Source organism: Anabrus simplex, chromosome 14 (assembly GCF_040414725.1).
Source record: "Anabrus simplex isolate iqAnaSimp1 chromosome 14, ASM4041472v1, whole genome shotgun sequence".
Taxonomy (NCBI): domain Eukaryota; kingdom Metazoa; phylum Arthropoda; class Insecta; order Orthoptera; family Tettigoniidae; genus Anabrus; species Anabrus simplex.
Genome location: NC_090278.1, coordinates 44,683,466 through 44,709,311, shown reverse-complemented (window position 1 = coordinate 44,709,311; position 25,846 = coordinate 44,683,466). Strand labels below are relative to the sequence as shown.

General features: G+C 40.5%; 1 protein-coding gene across 7 annotated transcripts in view; it reads left to right on the top strand.

Annotated features, from left to right (window-relative positions):
* LOC136885719 (zinc finger and BTB domain-containing protein 14) overlaps positions 1 to 25,846 on the top strand; it is a 192,686-nt gene that overhangs the window by 48,344 nt on the left and 118,496 nt on the right. For all 7 annotated transcript variants that reach the window (XM_067158448.2, XM_068230414.1, XM_067158443.2 and 4 more), the window contains one exon: positions 24,845 to 24,919. In XM_067158448.2, the coding sequence (XP_067014549.1) occupies positions 24,863 to 24,919 (57 nt within the window). In that variant the 5' untranslated portion in view covers positions 24,845 to 24,862. The remainder of the gene's footprint in view (positions 1 to 24,844; positions 24,920 to 25,846) is intronic.

Genomic DNA, 25,846 nt, shown 5'->3' with positions numbered 1-25,846 from the left:
CTTAGGAAATACTCAGTTTAAACTTTAATATCACTATTTAGGAATAATCTCTGAATGACCGTACACCAATAATAACCTGCAAATCAAGTAACCATATGTCACTTTATGTACAACATATTTAACCCAACATAAAACGCTACTATTTAATTTATGTCGCAATTACCACGACTGTAACCTATCATTAACATATTGTCGCGTAAATACGATCAGTCATTCGCATATATATATCTTCCATCGTATTTGCATCATAAATAACATGACTCCACACTAAATTCATCATTAAACATATTCAACATAACATTCACAACCTTAATCTCATTATTTCGTCATATGTATATTCCCACATTCATATAAGAACATCAATCATTCCTAACCAAGTAGCGTAATAACAACAAATTCCACTATCATTTTATAATGATGCTTTACGGGTTTAATTATCAATTAACACAAGCAATTACTCTACACCTGTGAAAGAAAACGTATATTAATGCATCACACTCATATTTACTTAGTTTTGGTGACGTTTTGACGTTGGAACACGTTATACTGTCCTAAAAAATGTTTTTCATTTTGCATTATAGTTGGATTGAATCACACTATGAGAAACACATTTCTTCAATAGTAAGTCGTTACAAAGCTGTCCATAAATGAAAATAAACATCGCTACATGTGAATGTGAACTCAAGTAACCGATAACTACCTAAATCCTTGCCTTTAAGACAATTATATGAGTTCTTTTGCGAAGATCCTGCACATTGAACTTAGTTCTCGAAGATTTAAACGTTAACCTTATGATAATCACATTTCAAGATAACAGTATACTACATTTTAATCGAAATATGGGTAATTTAAATAGATAAACTGCACAGAATTTATCTTATCTCTGCACTCGCCACTGGACTGGGTTGGATTCCATCTGGATCTTCCTTGGTTTATGGCCTCTCATTCATGGCTGCGTCATCACTGGGCAATGGTTACCAGGCTCGGCCGTGTAGAATCAGCTGGATGGTATCTGCCAGTTGACAATCCCATTCTCTCGGCTTAGTTGCTCATGTTAATGCCGTAGTATACACGCGATAAAAAGAACATATTGAAGTATAATATTAGTTCCACAGTCTAGTTGTATGATGATTTAGCTTGTATCTACTTTCTACTTTCTAGCAATTTGTTTTTCAGAAAAACAATATTATTTTCAATTATAATGTATATCCAATGCTTTAAATGATCTCTAGTTTGACGTAGATCTGATTTGAATCGGTGAAGTCTGATTTCTTTCTGAGTAGTGTTTGATAACTACAGATTCGATTCATGGTTTCAGTCAATATTATCTCTTCCCTTCTTCTTAGTTTTTTTTTACGCTTGTGAATCCTGTTGTTTATTCGAGACTAGGCGTAATATCTTGATATTCTTAATTCTTCATACAAATAATCATCAAATATTCCCTCGAAAACAATCTATCTCTTCTTGTCATGATCCTTGCATGTAACTTCGTTCCAATGCTCGTCGTATATTTTTTTAGCGATTGTTCACTTGCTGGTCTAACAATTTGAACAAAAAAAATCTACTTTCTTCTTAGTCATGGCCACGTTGATCCGATAGGTCTGATTGTCTTGTTTCCAAATCGTGGCTTACTTGAATCGTTATGTCTGAATTTCTCTCGACATACTCACGGCTTATTTGGTTCCATATGTCTGTATTTTATTACCTATGTAATCTTTGTCATTTTATCGCGATGCATGGCAAATGTTGGTGTTGTAACATCTCGTTTTGACGTAATCAGGCAATGAAATGGTACAATAGATTAGCATGTCTAATGATATTTTCTCAAGTTAAATTAGTATTCGGAGATAAAATAGTCTCCAGCTCAGATCTCCGAAAGGGACAACATTAGAAGAGGCAAAGAAATAGTCAACTTTGTAGAATAGAAACATGGAATGTCATGAAATATAAAAAGTGAAAAATGGATAATCTTGAGTTTGGCGTACCAGGACACACTACAGACAGTGTTGTCTTCATATTAAAACGTAAAATAACATATTGGGGATTTAGTGAAAGAATTATCATAGTCACACTACAGGTTGTGTTGTTTTCATATTAAACCAAAATGTAGCACATGGGTGATTTAGTGAATGAATTATCATAGTCATACTACAGGAAGTGTTGCCTTCATATTAAAACGTAAAGTAGCGTATCAGGGATTTAGTGAAAGAATTATCATGGTCACACTAAAGACAGAGCTGTACATGCCCACATCTGGAGACTCTGATGATAAAGTAGAAGATATATGTGTATGGTTAGAGGAAGTGTTAATGAGAAACTGGAATGTTTTAGTGGGTGAGGGTAGATCAGGTAACTGTGGGTAGGTATGGCGTGAAAGAGTTGACAGGCTAATTGTGTCATGCAAAAGTTACTTTGAACAACCAAAAGCAGATGATACACATGGACTATACCACGTAATGGTGGCAGATACCAAATAGATTGTATAATGATAAAAGCGTAACCAAGGTAAATCATGTACTGTAGGGTACTGTAGGTGCAGATGTGGATACGGACCGCAGTCTCATTTTAATGAAGAGCCAACTGCATTTTAGAAGAAAGGTTAAGAAAACAACATGCAAAAGGTGGAGCATTAGATAGATAAAAAAAGTGAGAAGCAAGCTGTAAATGTATTAGAAAAGACACTGATGAAATAATCAACTTCAAGAATATGTCAGGAAGTAATATATAGGAGAAATGGGAGAATAAAACTCAAATGACCTGCATGTTTTGGAAATGACAGTATACATACCTTGGATCACTGGAGTTAACTGAGGAATGTGAAAAATGCAAAGTGAGAAGGATACAAAACTGTGGAACGTGATAGACAGAGAAGCAAGGTGAATAAGAGAAGAATGGTACAAAAAGACGTGTAAAGGCACAGACAAACAGGTGAAAGAGAGAGCATATGTTGAGATATGAAAATAATTTGGAACAATAATGGCAAAACCCTAACTGAAGGAAATGAAGTAGTGTAAAGTTGAAGAACTCTACCAAGGAACTCTGAATGCAGATAACCTTGAAAGTGGAAGTTGATAAGCTAGGACTACCAATATTCAGAGAGGAATTTGTTAAGACACTCAAAGAATTAAGATGCAGAAAGACTTGAGGCCCAGGATCTTACATGCCTTAGAACACTAAGCCAAAGAAAAATCTCTACAAGTTAGTAACTTCACTTAGAGTATGGTGAAGTTCATGTGAAAGCAGAGAGCTGAGAAGTAGTTCGCTTTGGACCTCTGTAACCACATAAAGGACACTCGGATGTAATATGGTTGATTGTCTGCTATCCTGTTTGAACAGGGTAGCTCCATATCATTTGGATAGTCCTCCACTGTTGTATGGGAAGGAGAAATCCATCTGGGCATTCTCAGGGATTCTTAATGGTGTGATGAGGGGTAATGGTATACCAGTTGTCTGGTATATTGAAAGAGTTGTCCTGTCTGGTGTCAGGGAAACTGCTACGACAGAATGGATTGGGAAGTGGGGACTGTTTTCTGTTTTCTTCCATAAGTTAAGCAATGACTGTGATCTTCTTAGTGATGGAGGTGCTTGGTTCAACGTGGTGTTCATTAGTCCAGAATAACAAGGTGTAAGGGCAGTGGGCCTTAGCTCCTGGGCTTATGCTGTGTCAAGGCAAGAAGATGAAATTCTTCCTCTTCTGAAGACGCAGAGCAAAGTTTGCACGTCTACAAGTATGGGCCGTTAACCCCAAGAGGTGGCTGCCAGCTTTTGATGAATGTTATTCCTGGCTGATCGGGAGATAGTAGGTTCGAACCCCACTGTCGGCAGCCCTGAAAATGGTTTTCCCATTTTCACACCAGGCAAATGTTGGGGCTGTACCTTAATTAAGGCCACGGCCGCTTCCTTCCCATTCCTAGCCCTTTCCTGTCCCATGGTCGCCATAAGACCTATCTGTGTCGGTGCGACGTAAAGCAACTAGCAAAAAAAAAAAATTAAAAAAAAATTCCTGGCTGACACATTAGACAGGTCCAGGGTGACTCAAAGATGTTTTGGGTTGGTTTGTACTTACCACTTCTATTCTTCAAGTGGGAAGTAGACATGACACTTTTCTGATGGTTTGGTTTAAGGTGGTCCTAATGGAAGTAATTGTCTAGAATAGTTTACATCTGATGAGACTCATTGAAGCCTTGATTTTGGGTGACTAGTTCAATATCATCTGCATAAATGAATTTCCTAGGTTTATTTAGTGGAAGGTCATATGTATACAGATTGAATAGTAGGAGGCTCCAATACAGAGCCCATGGGAGTCTACCATTTATCTTGTACTCTATTTTGGAGTCTTCCGAAAAAAATCTGGAAATACCTATTACTTAGCATGTTACTGGGTAATGTAGTGAGTTTCAGGCAAGGGATGACGCTAATGAATTTGAGAATGAGATTTTTTTTTTTTTTTTGCCATACAGTGTCACTGCAGCTGTTAGATGTAGGAGAGTACCTGCGCTTACCATTTTGTTCTAAAAACTATTTTCTATAAGAGCGGTTCATCACATCCTTGTTCAGGTCTTGCTCAATTGGAATATGGTTGTTGATTTTCACAGAGATCATACGGATCTAGGAGCTTCATTGTAACTGTAAGGAGTGCTATAGGCCGGTAACCATCGGGTCCTAGGATCTACAGCTATGGTCTTTGTTTTCTTAAGAGTGAAGTAACTTACCTGTTTGTGAAATCATTCAATAGGAGCTTGTCCAAGATGAAGAAGGAACTCTGTATATACACCTGCTGCTTTCTCAGTTTCTTGCGGTTCAAATGGGATGGAGGCTCAGAGGATCCTGTAGCTGAACATTTCTTTCCCTTCAAGATATGATTTACATCCATTCTGTGGTGCGTTTCAACTGAAACCTTTTGAGGTAGAAATCATACGTCTGAGCATGTCGGTGTTTGTTTCTGGAGTGCTCCAAGCGTAGCGTATCGAGGAGGAAGTGCGACATCTTCTCTGTTAGCACGTAAGAGAGCCCAAGAGGTTGGTGGGACACCCGCTTGATGGCAGCACTGGAGATTGTGATGTCGATAGAGACCCTTGGCCATTAGCCCGCGTTATATTCGCATTCAGTTGTAGTAATTTTTAGTGCTCATTATTGTCGCTGTCAGAGATGTTTCGACAGTTTGCATTATTAGTGTATTCCCGATTGAGTGGTGTGAGAAGTGTTATGTTTTAAATACTTCGGTCTTTGTCGCTATTGTGCTATAAGGCAACGTATATCAGTGCGGGAGGAAACTACCACTTCATGCCCTTGTGTTTTATACCCGGCTGCAGATCTGGATATGACCGATCGTCTTCAGGTAGGCATTATTTAGGCCTCCTAACGAGAGTGGTAATCTACTGAAATGGAAGAAGGCTATCCATAGAAAAAACCGAAAATTAACTCATAACTGTTTTGTGTGTGACATTCATTTTTGCTCTGACTTTCTAGTAAAAGTAGACTCGTTTACGGTGAATGGTGAAAGAGTAGAGATACCAAGACAGCGGTGGAAATTAAAACCAGAAGCGTTTCCTTACATATTTCCTAATCTACCCAAGTATATTTTTAAGGCAGTTAAGAAACGCTACTCCCCCATGAATAGGCAATCTACACGAAGGGATTCCTGTAATAAAAGCCCTGAGCAGATCGTAAATATCAGTGATAGTGATCAACGTCATTTCGGTATCCTGCGATCACTAAGTTGTGATGATCATCCGTCCACTATTGACTTTCTACATTTACACACGTTGCAGTCTATTTACGTACCGACTAAACTTGCCTTATCGTCTGGCAGAAACTGTGAGTACAGAGCTGGATCCCCATTGACGTCTGTTGTTAATCAAATGTGTATTCTTGCAGGAGAAATTGAAAGTAAAAATAGTGCAGTGAAGATACAAGTTGTAGATGAAATCAGGGAAAGAATTGTGAACATCGAAAATGATATTCAAATACCAGACTGGGAAAACCTGTTTACCTGAGTTAAGTAGGCGGAATTGTAGCAAAGAGTACTTAGTGTATCATTTAGCCGGATACATAGTGCGGAATATTTCAAAAGTGATTCGGTGTGATTTATGTCATCCTTTCCTTTTTGGAAAACTGACTGATAATGTGCCTGCTTCCCTAACACTAGCTAAAGATTACGGCTCAATGCAAAGCGCCATGTATCTCACGTATGCGTTGGAAAGTGTTTATAATGTGTTGTTGCGAGTAGAAAATGTTGTTTCGGTAAACCTATCGTGTATGGATAGTTTATGGGGTGATACTTTCTTCGAGTGCTTGGATAAATTAGATGTTATTAAAGAGAAGTCATTGCAGTTGGGGTGCTGTGAAAATCGTGTGCTATGTTTGCTACCAAAATGCGTATTTCACTACTTGAAATGTCGATTCTTCTTCCGCACGAAGGAGATAAGAAGGGAGCTGGTTACTTCGAAGGCAGCGAAATTATTCGGGAAATATTCCAAAGTGTCCAGTAGATGAAATTATGTTCAAAAGTAAGTTGCACGCTTGAGTTTCTTAGTAGATTTTGAAGTAGTAGTCTTAATAATGCCTCTGCTATCCTCGTGCTCAGTCATCACTGTGGATGGTAGTGCCATCTGTGCGGCGGTCCACGGTAACTCGTGAAGATGTCGCACTTCCCCTTCGATACGCTATGCTCCAAGCATCCCTGCTGGAGTGAGCAATGTCAGGGACTCTCCACTTCCTAGCCAAATTCTCTTTCTCTTTTCACCTAGCGGTTGTAGAAAACAGAAGCATTGTCTGGATCACCATTGGCCTTTCACTCCCCTCGATCCAGCCAGGGATGTATAGTGCTGTACCCTTCATATATTGCAGTTGATTTGTTTAGAGAATTAATCCCAATTGGCTTTCTAAAAATTCCATCCCTGTTTTGGGCAGGAATCAGACGGAGAATTACCGGTCTGGGCTGAGTGTGAGTACTATGTATCACATGTTGCTGAGTGGGTGTTGTGACTGCGTTGCAGTATTATTTATTCCACTGTGCAGAAGGTGCCTTATCCTTGGCCTCATAGATGGGTTTCAGGTTTTCAATTTCCATCCAGTCGGAGATCTTTTCCCCTTTATTGCTGTTTTCCTTATGTCCCAGAGAATTCGTCGCCATAAGACCTATCTGTGTCGGTGCGACGTAAAGCCCCTAGCAAAAAAAAAAAAATGTCCCAGAGTATGTGATGGCTGCTGAAGTTCCCTCAATTATACTTGGATTTTGTACAGTTGGAATTGTGGGGGATGACCAGGGAGTTCCAGGAGGTTTGTATGCTGTGAAGTCGCAGACTTTGATTGAGGTACTAAATATTTTATTGTCTGGGCAGGACGAAAACACTTGTAGTTGGTAATATCGCTCCTCACATAAGTGGCAATTAATTGTGGACACTAATTTAAATTCTGAAATTTTCTCTCGAGATTGCAGTTCGAGGTAAAGTATCCTGAAGCAGGATGATATGAATCAGGTGGTTTTGACAACTTTTGCTAGGTGTTCACACTTGCTCTGTTTATGCCCTTGTTGTTAAACTGGCAGGTGTAAATTGAAGTGCCAGTGTTCTGAACTTTGAAGGTCATGAACAGGACCTCTAGGTTTGTTTCTCCTTCATTTTCCTTGACCGAGAGTTTGTATCGGACAGTTTGATTTTATCGTATTCTGATTATGTTGCTCAGTTCGCAACAAATAGGATTGTGTGTAAGATCATTTAAGGTAGGTAACAGGATTAATACCGTAAGAGCTTCAGCAAACTGTCTTTATTCCTATCCCAAAAAGCATAGAACATGACTGTATGAAGATCATACAACACCGAACCTTCTTCTCTCATGCCTCAAAAATGATATCTCAAATTCTCTACCACCAGATAGAGAGGAAAATAGAAGATAATATTTCCAAAGAACAAGATGTAGGAAGGAAATAGGCACACAACAATTCTTAGTGTAATTATCAAAAAATTGCCAGAAACAGACAGACCCATGATAATTGCATTCATTGATACTGAAATGTCTTTGGTAATATAAACTGAAATGTGCTGAAAGGAATAGAAGAAGCTGACAGCAAACAAAGAGTGGAAGCAAAAGTTTGAAAGGTGGCAGAATAACAATCATGGCAAACTGTAGAGTTACATATGATGTTCAGATGATACGGTAAATCAAAAGGTAAGTTACACTAGCTCATCATGAGAGCATGCGGTAAGTCATGACCGTGGCCAGTGCGGAGCAAGCTACAGTAAGTGCTTACATGTTCGATAGTAAGGTTGGTGTGGTATCCCATTGTGTTGTGTACATGCAGAGCAGCTAGGCTCGATGGCGCGTCAACTGGATGTTCACTCCAAATTTGAGGTGCGTGCAACTATCAGATTTCTTTGGGTTAAACGGCTTGATTGCACGGCTATTCATTTTGAAATCACTGCTGTATATGGTGAGCGCGTAGGTTTTGTAAAGTGGTGTAAGCAATTTGACACTGGACACGGAACTCACAGACGAATATCGCAAAGGCAGGCTTGCAACATCCAGTACAGTGGCAAATGTTGACCGTCTGGTTGGGATCATTGGAGAGAATCGGCGCATAACACTGCAGCATGCTGAACATTTCGTATGACAGTGTGTTCTTCATTGTTCACCAGCACCTTGGATTTTGTAAACTGTGTCAAAGATGGGTCCCACGTCTGCTCACTGATGTTCAGAAGGGACGTTTCCAATTATCACTGGAGATGAAACGTGGGTCCACCACTTTGTCCCCAAAACAAAGAGAACATTGATGGAATGGGTGTACACTACATCACTTCCGCAAAAGAAGGCCAAGGTCCAACCTTCAGCAGGAAAGGTAATAGCAACGGTGTTCTTTGACATGGAGGGTGTGGTGCACATGGAATTTGTGCCGAAAGGCACGACAGTCAACTCTGCTTCATATTGTCAAACGTTGAACCGGTTGCATAAGGCAATTAAAGAAAAGCGGCAGGGAAAATTGAGCGCCAGTGTGATTTTGTTGCACAATAACGCAACACCTCACATGACCCGCAAATGTCGGAACTGCTGCAGCGATTCAAGTTGGAGGTATGACAGCATCCTCCATACAATCCGGACTTAGCGCCATGCGATGATCACGTGTTTGGTAAGCAAAAAAAAAAAGGATCTTGGTGGACGAGGTTTTTGACATGATGAGGAGGTGAAAGCAGTTGTCATAGCCAATGGGACGTATGCATAAGCTGGAATAAGTATGAATAAAATAATCTAGCAGTTGCTTTATTTCCTGGTATTTACTCGCTAGCAAGCATTCTACATGAATAAAACCTAGCACCTGCTAGTACTATGCAACCATTTGCTTAACATTTACCAAGCTAGTCTCAGTTAGCTTGAAGTTTGTTCTGTGACAACTTAGTGTTGCCTTTTGGTTGATTCAGTGGCACAAATTGTGAATATCCAATGGAGGAAACTCTATAATCCCAGATGGCGTAGTGATGAACGTGTATATAAACATTTCTATATATTTAATGATGAAAATGTTGAATTAATTTCGAGCTCTTTCTTGGGAGAAAGTGACGAGTCGTATGGTGGTGCATTAACATCAAAGGAATGAATGTAGATATTTCTTCGTCTTGTTGGCAATCCGGGTTTCCAGGTTGGGATAGGGGAAGGTACGGGAGTGCATCAAACTACTGTTAGTAGAACCATTAATTTCGTCAGCGAGAACATTTTTCAAAAAGCATATCACTGTATAAAATTTCTGTCACGTCCACAAGAAATCAATATAGCTAGAGACGAATGGCAGCAAGGCTGTAACTTTCCTCGTGTGATCGGTGCTCGTGATTTTTACATGTGAACCACGACTACACGGCGATGAATATATCAACTGCAACTATCAATGTACAAGCAACATGCAATTCAAGCGAACTTTTTACAAGTGTTGATGCTAGCTGGCCTGATTCTGTTGATGACCGTCCCATATTTAAGACCATGGAGGAGCTGCAATACTGTTGGGTGATTCAGGTTACGGGCTTGTACCTTGGCTGCTAACTCCTTACCGAAAACCTCAAAATCCACAAGAAGAAAATTACAATCACGTGCATGCTCAAAACAGAGTAATTATTGAAAGATGTTTTGGCCAGCTGAAGAGACATTTCTCTCTTCTAGCAAACAAAGTCAGAATCTCTCTACAGAAAATTTCACACATTATCATCTGTTGCTTTGCGCTGCATAACGTCTCTAAGTATTTAAGAGATGAGGACAATTTTGATGATGTTTATACTGAAGAAAACGATGATGATGATGATGATGATGATGATGATGATGATGATGATGATGATGGTGCTGATGGGGGTGAACAAGAATATGGTTAGGATGACTTGAGAAGATGTGGTGCACAGAGAAGAAATGAAATTGCTAATAATTTGTTTCAAAACGTTACTGTAAATTAACTATGAAAGTAGTGAAGCACTGTGTTCTGGAAATGACAGCAAAATTAAACAGTTGTGTCGCTCGTTTAGCTTATACGCTTCTTATTTGTGATTCACTTCATCTTGTACGCTACTGTATCATTTCGCCTCAGTTGAATACAAATACAAACGCTTATCTCTCTGATTTTATGTTTCACATATCATTCGAACTGTATGTAGGTTTGAAGCTAATTTCCGTTCTTCTCTTTCCTGTTGTTGCATGCGAGCTAACACCAGTCTCCTCAGTCTCTGCAGCTTCTTGGTGGTGATGTCGTACTCTGCAGCACATCCTCCTGAAATGTTGATGAAATAGAATTACTGACCTTGATCTACAGATTAATAGAATGATTCATAAAAGAAAGAATGTTAGGCCTAATGATTCATTGTCTAATTGCGGAGTGATGCGGTGTACAGTTTAATACCAAGCAAGTTGGCCATGCGGTTAGGGCTGCGCAGCTGTGAGGTTGCATCCGGGAGATAGTGGGTTCGAACCCCATTGTCGGCAGCCCTGAATGTGGTTTTCTGCGGTTTCCCATTTCACACCAGGGGAATGCACGGCATGTACCTTAATTAAGGCTACGGCCGCTTCGTTCCCACTCATAGGCCTTATCACCTAAGACCTACCTGGGTCGGTGCGACGTAATGCAAATTGTTTAAAAGAATTAATGAATAGACATCCCTGGTACACGAGTGAATGGTGGATTTTGTTGTCCTTTCAGTAAATTTAGAAATTTCTCCTCCCATTTCTTCAACTGTATCTTCCTGTTTCCTGTTGTGTTATAATCACTCTTCTCTTTCACTTCGGTTTTCATGTTATGGATCCTGTTTTTCCACCTGATCTGCTGTGAATTGCCACCCGAGATTCTTCTCACAACTCTCGCGTAACTGTTCAACAGCTTGTAATTTGGATGTTTTCGCTGAAGGAGTTTGCGATTTACTGAATATCACTGGTAACTGTTTGATTGAAAATTTACGTCAATTTCTACATCTCTTTCTGATATCTCCAATATCATAGAACACTGACTATGCACTGCAGGAAATGGAAACAAACTCTTAAACACCTGTAACACTGAATGCGAAACTCGCACGGTTAAGGCGGTCAACACGTGTTTCCATTCTATCTTAACCTCTTATTGGCAACCAGCATGCTTTGCGCAACTATAAAATGCTAGTTAGATTATTCTAAGAAGTCAGCATATGCTGGAAAAACTTGCAGCACTTTCTAGTCAGTACAAGCAAAAGATTATTCATATCAATTTAAGCAAATGCTTTTACTTGCCTGTATTTGCTGAAAGTATTTGCTTTTATTTATTGCTTGTGCTTGTAGAATGTTGTACATTTTTTATGCATTTGTCCCTATGTGGATGTGGTTTCATAAATGGCCATAACTTGGACGTGTAACTTACTTTTGGATTTGCCCTCGCAGGATGAAAGGGATGTGAGAGGTTCACAAGTGTGGACAGTGATAACCTGGTGTCGTGTTCCAGGATCAGAGGTGGATGTGACCACAACTTGGTGGTTAATATCAATTAAAGAAAAAGTATTTACAATATATTTAATTCTCTTCAAGTGGTAAAGGGGAAATTAATATGGTAATCTATTGGTAGGTTATTTAATTGTTTTCTGCCTTGTACATAGAAAAAATAAATAAGTCTTTTATAACATTTTTTCCTCTCCAGATTGGACTATGGTTGTGAATATTCCCACTAGAAGAAAATGTAAAGTGGCCTGCAAATAAGAAAATGAGTGAAAATCCATAGTTTGAGAATTTGTCTTTAAAATATATCATGGTACAAACATTTCTGCCATTCATATTCAATCAATGTGCAAACCTCGTCAACTTGAAATATTGTTTTGGAGCCTTTGATTTTTCTCCACTGGAAGATTCTTGAAGAATGCATGGTGAGTCAATGGGACGTATACGAGGAGATCTATCAGATCCTTTGTTTTGGCCACTTAAATACAATCTCTCAAGGCTGGGCAGAACAACTTCTCTTCTTTACCACATTTATTTTTTGGGTAGAAACGTCTTTATTTAATGTTTCTTTGAAGTGTATTCATTGAATGATAATCTCAGCCAACTAAGAGGGCTTCCGTGTGTTGTTCTTTCACCCCCTGTGTGTGGGGGATGCAGACGAAGAATACACCCATGGTATCCCTTGCCTGTTGTAAGAGACGACTAAAAGTGGCCCCAGGGGCTCTCAATTTGGGAGCATGGTTTGGTGACCATGACGCCCGTAGCTGAGTCCTGGCATTGCTTCCACTTACTTGTGTCAGGCTCCTCACTTTCATCTATCCTGTCCAACCTCTGTTGGTCATCTCTTGTTTTTTGCAACCCCGACGATGTTACAGCATTCGAGGCGTAGGGCGTCTTTCATTTTCATGCACTTTGTGGTCCTTGTCTTTCCTCGTCTGGGACTTCATTTCTTAAAGTGACGGATCCCTTCTTTTTTCTTCTTTCTTCTTTTTGTCTATCCCCTGTGGGTGGGGGATGCAGACAAAGAATACACCCATGGTATCCCTTGCCTGTCATAAGAGGGGAATAAAGGGGGCGACCAAGGGATGATCGAATTAGTACCATGAGACTACTTGTAATTAGTAGCACCGCACGGGGAACACCATGGGTCACTTTTACTTGCGCGTAGTACCACTATGTTAGGTAAAAAAAATAATAATCATATGGCCTCAGCTACCTTGTGCAGACATTTCAATTTGACACCATCTGGCTGTCTGCTCGTCAATTTCGACGTTCCGTTTTACTCTAGGCCCACTAGATGGCACACCGAGTAAACCGAAACTCTCTTGGGCGTCTATGGCTGAGATTTAATTAATTTTGTTGGGTAAACACCAAATGTGTCACCAGAGATCTTTTACATGCCGACATCGTACGACATGGAGTGTCGAATGGACTTTTGTCCGCCCTTCAAAAATCCAACTACCTCTGCCGGGTTTGAACCCGCTATCTTGGGATCCGGAGGCAGACACTCTACCACTGATCCACAGAGGCAGCTACTATGTTAGGTACGAACTAGGTACCTGTACCTGTGATTAGTACACTTATGTGATGAACACCAGAGGATTGTGTTGCCTGTAAATGGTGCCGCAATGTGTGAAACACCACAGGTCTGTGTTATATGTGCGAATTTCATTACCTATGAATAGTACCATAATGTGTGGAATACTGCGAGTCTACGCTACTTTTGATTAGTACCGCAAAATAAATACCATGGTTCTACTTTCTTAGCGATAAGTACCATTATGAGGGGCCGATGAGTTGGATTTTGGACCCCTTTAGACTGCACACATCATCGATTCAGTGTTGTGCTATAGAAGCAGTCCTTGGTCAGTAATACCATTGTTTTACGTCAGTTTCTGTGAATGTGAGGCATTGTGGGTCGGATCCACTGATTGTTTTAAATTCATATCCCTCCATTCATTCTTTGTCCTCATGTTTTGAAATCTGGTCAGAGGAAAATTTTGGACTTTTAATTTGTCGTTATGTTTCATCTTTTCATACCATTAGGGGCCGATGACCTAGATATTAGGCCCCTTTAAAAAACGAGCATCATCATCATCATCATGTTTATCTTTCTATTTGTGATGAGTCGTTGTGGAAGGAATTTGAATATCTACATCATTTGGAAGAAAACAGTCACCAGAGTGATTAGTTATCTGTCCTACACTCACATTCATAAAGAACTGAACACCTTGAAAGACTAGAGATAGGAAGTTCATGTTCACAGGACATGTTCATTAGTACGAGGCATGTTTTTTAAATAAGAACCAATTTGAAATAAATGAAAAACAGATATTTTTTAACAATTTTATTTTTATATGAAAGCCTGTACATTACTCTACTTTTCAACATAATTCTCACCAATATTGAGGCACTTGTCATATACAACGAGCTTTTGCATACCATCCTCATAGAAGTTGGCCATCGTTGTCATGGTGTTTGCTGGCCATATGTTTCTTCAAATGCAGGAACAAGTGGTAATTACTGGGCGGAAGATCGGGACTGTATAGAGGGTGATCGAGTTGTTCCCAGCGAAATAATGTGATGAGGTCTTGGGTTCGATGAGCCGCATGTGGGCGGGCATTCTCACGAAGCAAAAGGACGCCCTTACTGAGCATGCCACACCTTTTGTTCCGAATTGAGCGGTCTCACAGTACGTTGCTAAATTGATTGTCTCACCAGGGGCAAAAAAATCCAAAACAAGGTACACATGTTTTTCCGGGCTGACATTGTTTCTTGGGTGAAGTTGTTGCAACGCTCCAGGAAAGTTAAGGCACTGCCCAAACGTTTGCTTTTGTGCTCCTCCGTCAACATTTTCAGTACCCAGCGTGAGCACACCTTTTGGTAATTTAATCGTTCACTCACAATTTCATAAAGAACACTTCGAGAAACTTGAGCAAACACATCAGATAACAACGTAATTGTAAAGCGTTTGTTTTCTCTCGCTGCTCGGTCAACTGCCTGCACCAAATCTTTACTAATGACTGAAGGCCACGAACCTGCTACGCAGGCGTAGCAGGGGGAGAGGTGATACTCCCAGTGGCGCATCCCAGGTGGCGGATAGGCGGGTCCTAACCAGCTTGCCGGCGGACTTGAGGGAAATAAAATACCTCTCGTGGACCAAACACACTACCCCCTGTGGGTGGGGGACGCACATGTAGAATACACCCGCGGTATCCCCTGCCTGTCGTAAGAGGCGACTAAAAGGGGCGACCAAGGGCTGACTGAATTAGAACCATGAAACTAATTTTGAATCGTACCATCACGTGGGGAACACCATAGGTTGCCTGTACTTGTGAGTAGTACCACTAAATTCGGTACGAAATAGGTTTGTGGTTAGTAGCAGTAAAAGCCTGGCCTGGTGGATTCCAGTACCCGTGCGTCGTACCCATGTGTGCAACACCGCGGGTCTGGGCGTAGCCTGTGAGTTGTACCACTATATGAGCAGCACCGTGGGTCTGCGTTGCCTGTGATTAGTACCCACTATGCAGGGAACACCACGGGAATACCGGCGCCCGTGTTTAGTACACCTAGGTGGGGAACCTTCTCGGTTTGCGTTGACTCTGAGTTGGGCCATTGTGTGAGACACACCATAGGTCTGCGTTACTTGTACGTATTGCAATACTTGTGAGTAGTACCATATTTTGTGGAACACCGTGAGTCTTCGCTACTTCTGATTAATACCCCAACATGACACATACCATGGTTCTATTTTACTCGCGACATGTACCATTCTGTGGGGCCTTAGACGTGGATTTTGCACCCCCTTTAGACACCAAGCATCATTGTGCTTTATAAGTGGTTCCTTGGTCGGTAATAATGTTATTTTCGATCTGTATTGAGTCCGATCCACTGATTTTTGTTTGTTTGTTTTGTGTTTTGTTGAGTTCCTGTCCATCCATTCATTCTTCATGCCATATTTTCTTTTTATTTTGGTCAGTGGATGACTTTGCAATTTTTGTTCTTTCATTTCGTACCATTTTGTACCATTAGGGGCCGATGACCTTTGATGTTAGGCCCCTTAAAACAACAAACAAACATCATCATCATCATCATGCAGACAGAGTAAACCGGAACGTCGAAATTGACGAGCAGACAGCCAGATGGCGTCAAATCGAAATGTTTGCAAACGGTAGCTGAGGCCATACGGTTATTATTATTATTATTATTTTTATTATCATCATCAATGACTGAAGGTCGCCCACTCTGTTCTTCATCATGCACATCTTTGCGACCATCTTTAAACGCTCGAACCCATTTCCTAACCATTCCATCGCTCATAATATTTGGTCCATAAACTGCACAGATCTCATGATGAATATAGATAGCTTTCAAACCTTTTGCACTCAAAAAACGAATAACAGACCGGACTTTACAGTTGGCGGGACTCTCGATCGGCGAGGCCATTTCAAATGCTTGCCAACAAACGTACACAAGGGCAACTATTGCCGTAATGGCGTCTCAGCCTTGCCAATAGATGCAGGTACACAGCACGCATGCACGGAATGCCAACCGCAGCGCTGCATCGATGGAATATCAAAACAGTACTTACTTAAAAAACATGCTTGGTGTTTTATTTATTTTATTTATTATGCCTTTGTAGGTGGCGAAGTTAGGGCTCTTGGCCCTCTCTTACACTTAACCACTTGTAGTGGTACCTCATTGGGAGCAGCGTTTGATACATAATATTATAATACATAATATTATATAGTAAATAATAACAACCCACACAGAAATACATCACACTTTTCTAACTCACATTCATTCGATCATCCAGTCATACAAGTTGGTCAGCTGCATTCAGCAGGTAGTCTCGGCAAGCAGTCTTAAATTCAAGTAATGAGGTGGAATTTCTGACACTGACAGGCAGGGAATTCCGAAGTCTAGAACGTGTCACAACAAAAGAATTGTTGTACATAGAGGATCGGTGAACAGGAATAGGAAGCGAGGAACCAGAGCGGGTATTACTGCTGTGAAAGGAGGACAAATACTTAAGCTGGGATGAAATGTATAGTGGTCTGTCTTCAGAGAGCAGTCTGTATATCTGTATCAGTATGTGATACGTTCGTCGTTTGACAGGTTTCAACCATGAAATAATGTGATACAATGGGGTGACACGTGTATCATAGCTCGGACTGTATATAAATCTAAGTCAACAATTAAGTGCTCGCTGAAGTTTCGAAGTCTGTTCTTTTTCTGTGTCTACCAGAATGACCTCACAGTAGTCATGGACGGGAAGCACTAGCGTTTGTATGAGTTTGACTCTCATATTACTAGGTAAAATATTGCTGTTTGTTTTAACCGAATGAAGTATTGAAAATATTTTTTTTACACACATTCTTAATATATTCAGACCAATTTAAAGTTCTGTTCATTGTTACTCCAAGATTTTTCACAGTTTGGCTGAATGGAATAACTCTACCATTCAGTGTAAGTGGAGAAATAGTTTCGTATCGTAGTGTGGTCAGTAATTTTTGAGAGCCAATAATGATTGCTTGTGTCTTGGAGGGGTTGGAAAGGAGGGAATTTTTCAAGGAGTAAGCATTAAGTCACTGAAGGTCAGCATTGATGCCTTGATGCAGCATTGTAAGTCAACCGCATAAAGATGGTAGCTACAATTCTTTATATTAGATGAAATGTCGTTTATGTACAAAATAAAGAGCAAAGGACCTAAAACACTACCCTGCAGTGTGCCTTCCTTCCTGGTTAGCCAGTGAGAGGTTTTATCAAGGGTTGCGCACGATTTTTGAGGTTACAAGATATAAGAATCATTCCGTATTCCATATATGTCATGTATTGAATTAGGAGGATACACTCAATTTTTCACCTTTGTAAAGCAATTTTTGAGGTATGATGAAAATAAATTAGTAGTACATTGATCGAAGTAGTAAGATTGCATCTTGTTTAATAGAGCCTGGATGTTTATAGTGTGAAATGTGCTACTGAAATCCAGGAGAGTAAGTATAGTCACCAATCTTTGGTCCATTGCGTGTCGTATGTCCTCAGTCACTTTGTGCAGGGCAGTTGCTGTGCTGTGTCCCTTCTTGAAGCCAGATTGCAATTGATCTAGGAGAGAATGGTTGCTTAAGTATTCCAACACCTGCTCATGAACCAGACGCTCGAGTGCTTTGGAAATCGCTGGTAAGATAGAAATTAGTCTGTAGTCAGATGGTTGGGAGGGGTCAGGTTTCTTAGGCACAGGAATAACATTGGCTAGTTTCAATAGTGAAGGAAACGTTCCATTTTTAGGGCAGTCATTAAAAATGTGGCTAATAATTGGTAAAAGAACACCAATAATGTTGTGTAAGAAAGTCATAGGGATATCATCCACCCCTCTGGCTTTTGATTTGATGGAATATAATACTTTTTAAACTTTATTATCAGTAATGGGGTGGATTGAAAAATGTTGCTGGTCAGGTAAAGGGTTCATAACGGAGTTGGGTACTGAGTTTGGGGAATTTAGTACATTAGGTGGTGTTCTTTCTTCAGTAAAAAACTTATCGAGTGGTATGTCTGGCACATGAGGTTGTTGCTGAGGTTTCCCTATGCCTAAGGAACGAAGCGTGTTCCAAGCACTGCTAGAATTCATGTTTGCAGTCATGTTTTGCAAGTAAATTTACGGTTTCTAACGAGCTGTTTAACTTTATTTCTAAGGACCTGATAATTTTCAACGTCACTTCGGTCATGAGTTTTTTTAAAGTGTCGGTAAAGTGCATCACGGTGGGCCATCATGTTTTTAATTTCATTATTTAGCCAAGGACAAGATGGGCGAGTAACTTTTATCATATTCCGTCAATTCTTTTTAAACTTTTTTCCTCTGGAACAATATCTCCTGTCATCTCCAGAGGAAAGCAGGTTTAAAAAGAATTGACAACTAGGAATTAGTAATATTTTCATCTGCACTAGTAATAGGAGCCACATTATGAAATCTGGATTTTTTTTTTTTCAACAATTACCTATAAATGTATTTAAAAAATTTAATTTATAAATTGGTCTTTGTTCATGAAAGTCTTAAGAAAAGAATAATCGTTAGGACATATTCACTATGGATTATTTTACAAGTGTTTCCTTGACAACTGCTTTCAATTGTAGAAAGAATTTCACTTAAGTATTTTGTTTTTAATATTGTCAATCTGCTTATGTTAATTTTAAGGACACTTCCTCTAAAACATTGATACTTTGTCATTATATGAATGTTTTATCTAAACAGTTTTATGAGGCTGAAGATGTTGATAATATACGAACCATACACCACTTTTAACCAGTAAGTTTTTTTAAGCAATTTAGTGTATCGACAAGGTGGAAAATTAAATAAAATACTTACCTGTGAATAACTTTTATCAGTTGCTTAGGAGCGTGTTTATCATACAGAGTGATTACAAGGGAGTTAAACTTGCCTACTTTCACGTCTATATCGTCCAATAGGAGAATGCCATTCCAGGGTAGATTGTAAGCGTCATATCTTAACTCGTCCATATCAATGCCTTTTGTGTTTCTGGAAATAACATACTTAGGTTTATATTTTGGCATTCAGAGGGAGTAGGATAGGTAGATAAGGTCATGAGTGGAGATGGCTGGGACTGGTAACTGGCCGCGAGTTATAACTTTGTTTGGGTTATTTGTCACAATGTGGTAAATGAGCGTGTGTGTTTCGTAGTTTTCTGTGTAAGTGTGATTAGAATAACCGATTATGGACTAATATTCCAGTAGTTACATTTCTGTTCGTGTTGTGTATCATAAATGAGCAGTTTGTATTCGTGGCAATTTGGCACCACCGGCTGACTTCTGGCTAACTTCCGGCTAACTGTCAAATCGAAACTCATAAAAACGGAACTATAACTATAAGGAGTTTGTGTTGGTTAATAATGACTTCAACAAACATGAATTCTGGCCCTAGCTGTGCATTGTTAGATACACATTTCACCCAGCTTTTTAAGTCATTTCTGCAGTACAAGGCCACCCCACCTCCTCTTCTGCCATCAGATCTATCATGACGTAAGAGGGAATACCGGTCAAGTTGTACCTTACCGGAGGGTATACTCGGTGTAAGCCAGCTTTTGCTAATACCAAGAATATGAATATTATTTTCCCTCATTATGTCTTGAATTTCATCGAAGTGTGCTACTAAGGAGAGTGCGTTGACATAGCAGGACTGTAAACAGTTGGTAGAGGGAGATAATGCCTGTTTGAGGAGCAAGCCGGAGGAGAGAGGTGATGGGGTAAAAGGGGGGATATTGCCAAGGTCATTGTCAGGTGTAGAGCTCTGGATCAGCTGAATAACGGAATGTTTACGAAATAGTAGAACAGAAATAGCATGCAACTTGCCTCGACATCCTGATAAATGCTTTCACTGACTACCACTAACACACACACAGACACACACATACACTTACAAAAACTCTTACGAATAACAAGCAGATGCACTATCGAGCTGTGCTGTTTCATTTCAATTGTCACTGTTATCCTGCAGATATTTTATGCTGTCCATTTCCGTGACAGTGGTGATGGATCTTTTCGTCCCATTAGGAAGGTGAATCACGATGCATCCATCTTGGGTCCAGATATGGGATGGCCCGAGGTGATCTCTAGGAAGGTTTAATATTCACTTACGGGTTTTGGTGACAGACTCGGTGATGAGTACCTTTGTGCCCTTCAGAAGCCACTTCGCCTTCCACACACAGTCACATTTGTGGTAGCGGGTAAATTTAACTATTATAGGATGCCTGTCTGTAGATACGTCATCTGCTGAGTGCTGAGGCCGCCCAGTCCTGTGGCACCGGTTGAAGTTTTCCATCGTGAAGTCCACGTTCAATTTTGTTCAGAAGGTTTCCTTAACTTTTTCATAAATATCCTCCAGCAGTTCCTCGGAGACTCCATGGATTAGGTGGCAGTTTCTACGGCTGTATTGCTCTCCTTCATGAATGAGTGCTTCTTGATGGTTGAGCTGCCGTGCTAACTTGCACAGCTCTTCTTTCAGCACGGCAAGTTCGGAGGAGATGGCGCCTCGAATATCTCATAAATCCTGACTCAGCGAGTCTAAGGACTCTTCCCTGGGGACGGCAGAGCTGGGTAACAATTCAAGGTGCGCCTCAAAGTCCTTCATCATTGCTTCAAAACCATTAATCCGCTTATTCTTTCTGGATGGACATATCTGTTATTAGTTATGTCTAAACTCAAACGACACTTGTACAAGATCACTTAGTACACACTTGCAGGACAAATGTGCTACCTGTTATGCGGCTTCTGCGAGATATAGACAGAGCACTCCTATGCTATGTTGCAATAGACACCGTGTTGTACATTTGTTATGCAGTATGTTATGCAAAAATAATTAGCATTTCAGTCACCTAGGTTATGCATGTCTCCTGTTGCCTAGTATGCACTGAGTCCTCCATGGGAACTTGTTCCATGCGTGATGGCATCGACGAGTATAAGGCGCGAATGGCGTCATGGGATGTAGCCATCCATGCTGCATTCACCTGGTTCCACAGTTCATCTTTGGTGGTTGGCATTAGGTCACAGCGCTGCACCCGTTGTTTTACCATATCCCACACATTTTTGATTGGCAACAAGTCCAGTGATCGGACGGGCCAGGGCAACAGTCTGACATCCTATGGCAAGAAGATACGTATTCGTTCAGCAACATTTTATCGCGCATTGTCCTGCTGAAATATGGCATCTGGGGTATCATGCAGAAAGGGTATGGCTACAGGTGCGAATGCAGTCAATGTGATGCCTCTCCCCCTGCCTGCGGCGAACCAAAATGCGGCCACCATTTTCAAACAAACAGAACCTGGATCCATCCAAAAACACTATCTGCTTCCATTCCTGTCCCCAGTGACGTCATTCCATACACCGTTGCAGTCTAGCACGTTAATGCACGTTATTCAAAGGTAGACAGAGAAGTGGACAATGTGCCGGTGATCCAGACTGTAATAAACGGCAACGGACTGTCACTCCTGATAGTGTATGATGTGTTACACCGTTCCACTTTTTCCCCAGAGCCGAAGAGGATGCAGCTTTGTACTGCAATGCCATTCAGATGAGGTGTTGATCTTCTCGGAGGTGGTCTGGGTGGTGCGACCAGACCCATCTCGTGTTCTGCGGCCTTCTGTCAACCATTCTGTACACACCCGTTGCACTGCCGACACACTTGGTCCCACACAAGCAGCAATTTCCTGGATGAATGCATCACGTTCTCTCATGCCAATAATGCACCCTCTTTCAAACTCAGTCATTTGATGATAAGGTTGTCGCATACATGTGCGAGGCATCCTGCACATCTGCTCAAGTCAGACTGATCCATTACCTTTGGTTTGTAGCGACAACGAGAGCCGCAGCCGGTGGTGGTGCACCTGTGGGCCGACATGGTTCAAATGCTAACCATTTCTTCAGAACATTCCAATGCGAACTTCCTATCGCTAGTCCTTCAAGGTGTCTTTATGAACGTGAGTGTTTTGGCCACAAGAGTCATCTGTTGAGCTGAGGCATTGGCACAATACTAGAACAGCTTCTGTTTCATTGCAAGAAACATTTGTTATTAAAATAATGTTTCCCATATTCCCCTTGTAATATGAAGTAAAATAACAATGAAAAATAATATTGTAAAAAACATTGTAAAATCATTGTAAAAATTATTTGAATATTCAGATCTTAAGTCAGGAACATATTCTTCTCCTGATATCTCAAAATTCATCCAAGAAAATAGTTTGTTTATACTCTAACGATGCCACATAGACTTGGTTCACTACGGCTGTGAACGGAATAATTCCTTCTCACACTTTTAACAGTTGAGGCCGGAGATTCACTATGGTTGTGAACCCCTCACGTGGAAAAGGCACTAATACACATGAACGAATTGCTTAAAGAGAGATGCAGTATGAGAATGAAAAGAGGAATTAAATAACTGTAATTTAAAACTTAAGACCGGATGTATTCAGTTGCCTGAGGTGTTGTAAAAAAAGAGCAAGTCTTCCAGATTCACTGCATAAGACTCCTTGGTGATGTGTTGAACAGTCCCACCCTATGGAGAAGAGCTGGAGGTTGCCACATATGCCATATTTAGTCCGAGAGCGGGTTCGGTTCTCCTAGGTAGATCAAAACTGGAACACATTCTATAATGTAAGGTGCAATATGGAGTTCCTGGGATCATTGTTTGTTCAGAGCAAAATTGCTCGCCAACATGTATTGTTGAGATCTTCATGAATGGGCAGTTGATCAGAGAAGAGAATTAAACGCCCAAAATTTCACACTTGGAGAAATGTTTCTCAAGAAAGAAATGTCTGCTAACATCAAGATTGGGGTACAAAAGCATTTTGTAGAAAGTTTTATGTGGTTCAGCAGTGCAGAAGCAGAAGAGCCACACACTGTGCACCAGCTTAGACCAAGACTTGCTGTTGGCCAAAGGGAGGAAAAAAAAGAATACTTTTTAAAATCTCCAGAGTAGCAAGTCTGGCTATTTTATTCCTCTCTTGTTGACAACTAATTAAACTAAAACAGTATGTAATAAAACTCAGTACAGTTTTAAGAACGTACCTCACTTGGTTGTCTTCTTGTACTGGCCACTGCTGAATGATCTCGGAGAATTCAGTGCGATCCATTTGCCTTCAAGTTTCCGTTCCTTTTATGGGAACTTTATCAGTTGTGTATACAAGGAACAGGTCCATTTTGAAGGCCTGCGGAAAATTATGTGAGGCCATTAATATGTGGCAATCTGTTGGGTAGCTCCTGCTATGGACCAGTGGCAGAATGCCATCCTCTGGATTGCAAACCCGGCAGAGGTAGGCTGCGGCACGACATGCCGTGAAAAATCTCTGGCGACATAATTGGTGTTGATGAGACAAAATAAGTTTTAACTCGGCCATAGATTTGTCTCATCTGGTAGAGATAAAAGAAACTTAAAAATTGACACGCATGAGTAATTTGGGTTCTTACAGCGTTGTAGTCTGTAACAGCGTGCATGTGTTGATTATTTGTAGCTTGAAGTTTATTATTGCATGTAGGCTTTTCGTGTGGCGCAGGGTACTGCATACAACATGCTATTTGCTGTATCACTCAGAAGTTGAAGAATTTCTTTTGCTGCACTCCTGATGATATCTGTTTTAATGAGTCATTTCTTAGGAATTTTGTTGATAGGAGCTGATTGGACAGGGCATCTTAATGTGGGCCCATTGAACTGGTTAATGACTGTTTTAGTGGGGTAAATAAATGAATGTTACAACTGATAGCGGTAACATACTAACACGCAGGCACAGCAGGGCACACAATGACACGGAAAGCACTCTCTCAATGTTGACTCACACTAATTCACACTCAGACTCACAGTGCGAGACACTGCTACTATCACAGTCCTCTGTTCACAGCCCGTACATGACAGTCTCACAGTTCGATATGATGTACTGTCTCATGCCGGTACCCAGTGGTCTCGTGCACCCTGTACCAGAACACGACGTTCACCCTGAGCCACTGGCCCGAGAGAGAACACTGCTATGGCACGTTTGATCAGATAATGTATATTCTGTTCCTGGAAACCAAGGCGGTGATGGTAAACTCACCAATTGAAATATAGTATTGACATTCCACGGTCAGTTCAGGATCTGAAAGAGTAGTAAGAGTCCATACAAATCATAGACAACTTTATGTGCTGAAAGGTTAGCAGTTCTTATGGACCTGAAGAGTGAATCACCGATCTTGAAACTGTGTATATTGACATGATTATTCCATAACATTTAAAGGAGAAAATCCACTGAAGTAGGGAATTGTACAAAGCACCATTTGCACTGTACGCATGGAGGTTCCACCTGATTTGTACCAGAGTCCTAAAATAACATGCTCCTGCTGGAGGATTTCAACCCACTAATGACAATAATTGATTTACTTTCAGAGCTATCCAATAACCAACATGACGGAAGGTGAGCAGGGTTCAGCGGACACATTTTCCGAGCATTTCATGGCCCAGGTAAGCTGATTACATTAGTTATAAAAATAATTTCTCATGTACAGGTTTTAACAAAAATGCGTGGCAAAATTTCCAGGAACAGATTTTTCATATGTAGGGCAGAAAAATAGTTTGTATCAAAATGGGCCTTCAAATGCTTTGTTGCTGAGTTATCTGATCTTAATGCATTCAAGTATTGTTTATTTTCCAAAATTATATTTGTCAAAATAGCCTTCTGTCAAGTTCTGTCTTAGTTTGACTGGCTCCACAATTCACTTGTAATATCATTCAGTTCAGCCAATTCCAGCCAGTGAACTAACACCATATTGGTATGAGGAATCTATTCCTGCCCTGTCCAAACTGGGACACTGACTATATACAAATATTTCAATCAATCAATACTGATCTGCATTTAGGGCAGTCGCCCAGGTGGCAGATTCCCTATCTGTTGCTTTCCTAGCCTTTTCCGAATTGATTTCAAAGAAATTGGAAATTTATTGAACATCTCCCTTGGTAAGTTATTCCAATCCCTAACTCCCCTTCCTATAAATGAATATTTGCCCCAGTTTGTCCTCTTGAATTTCAACTTTATCTTCATATTGTGATCTTTCCTACTTTTATAGACGCCATTCAAACCTATTCGTCTACTAATGTCATTCCACGCCATCTCTCCGCTGACAGCTCGGAACATACAACTTAGTCGAGCAGCTCTTCTTCTTTCTCTCAATTCTTCCCAACCCAAACATTGCAACATTTTTGTAACGCTACTCTTTTGTCGGAAATCACCCAGAACAAATCGAGCTGCTTTTCTTTGGATTTTTTCCAGTTCTTGAATCAGGTAATCCTGGTGAGGGTCCCATACACTGGAACCATACTCTAGTTGGGGTCTTACCAGAGACTTATATGCACTCTTCTTTACATCCTTACTACAACCCCTAAACACCCTCA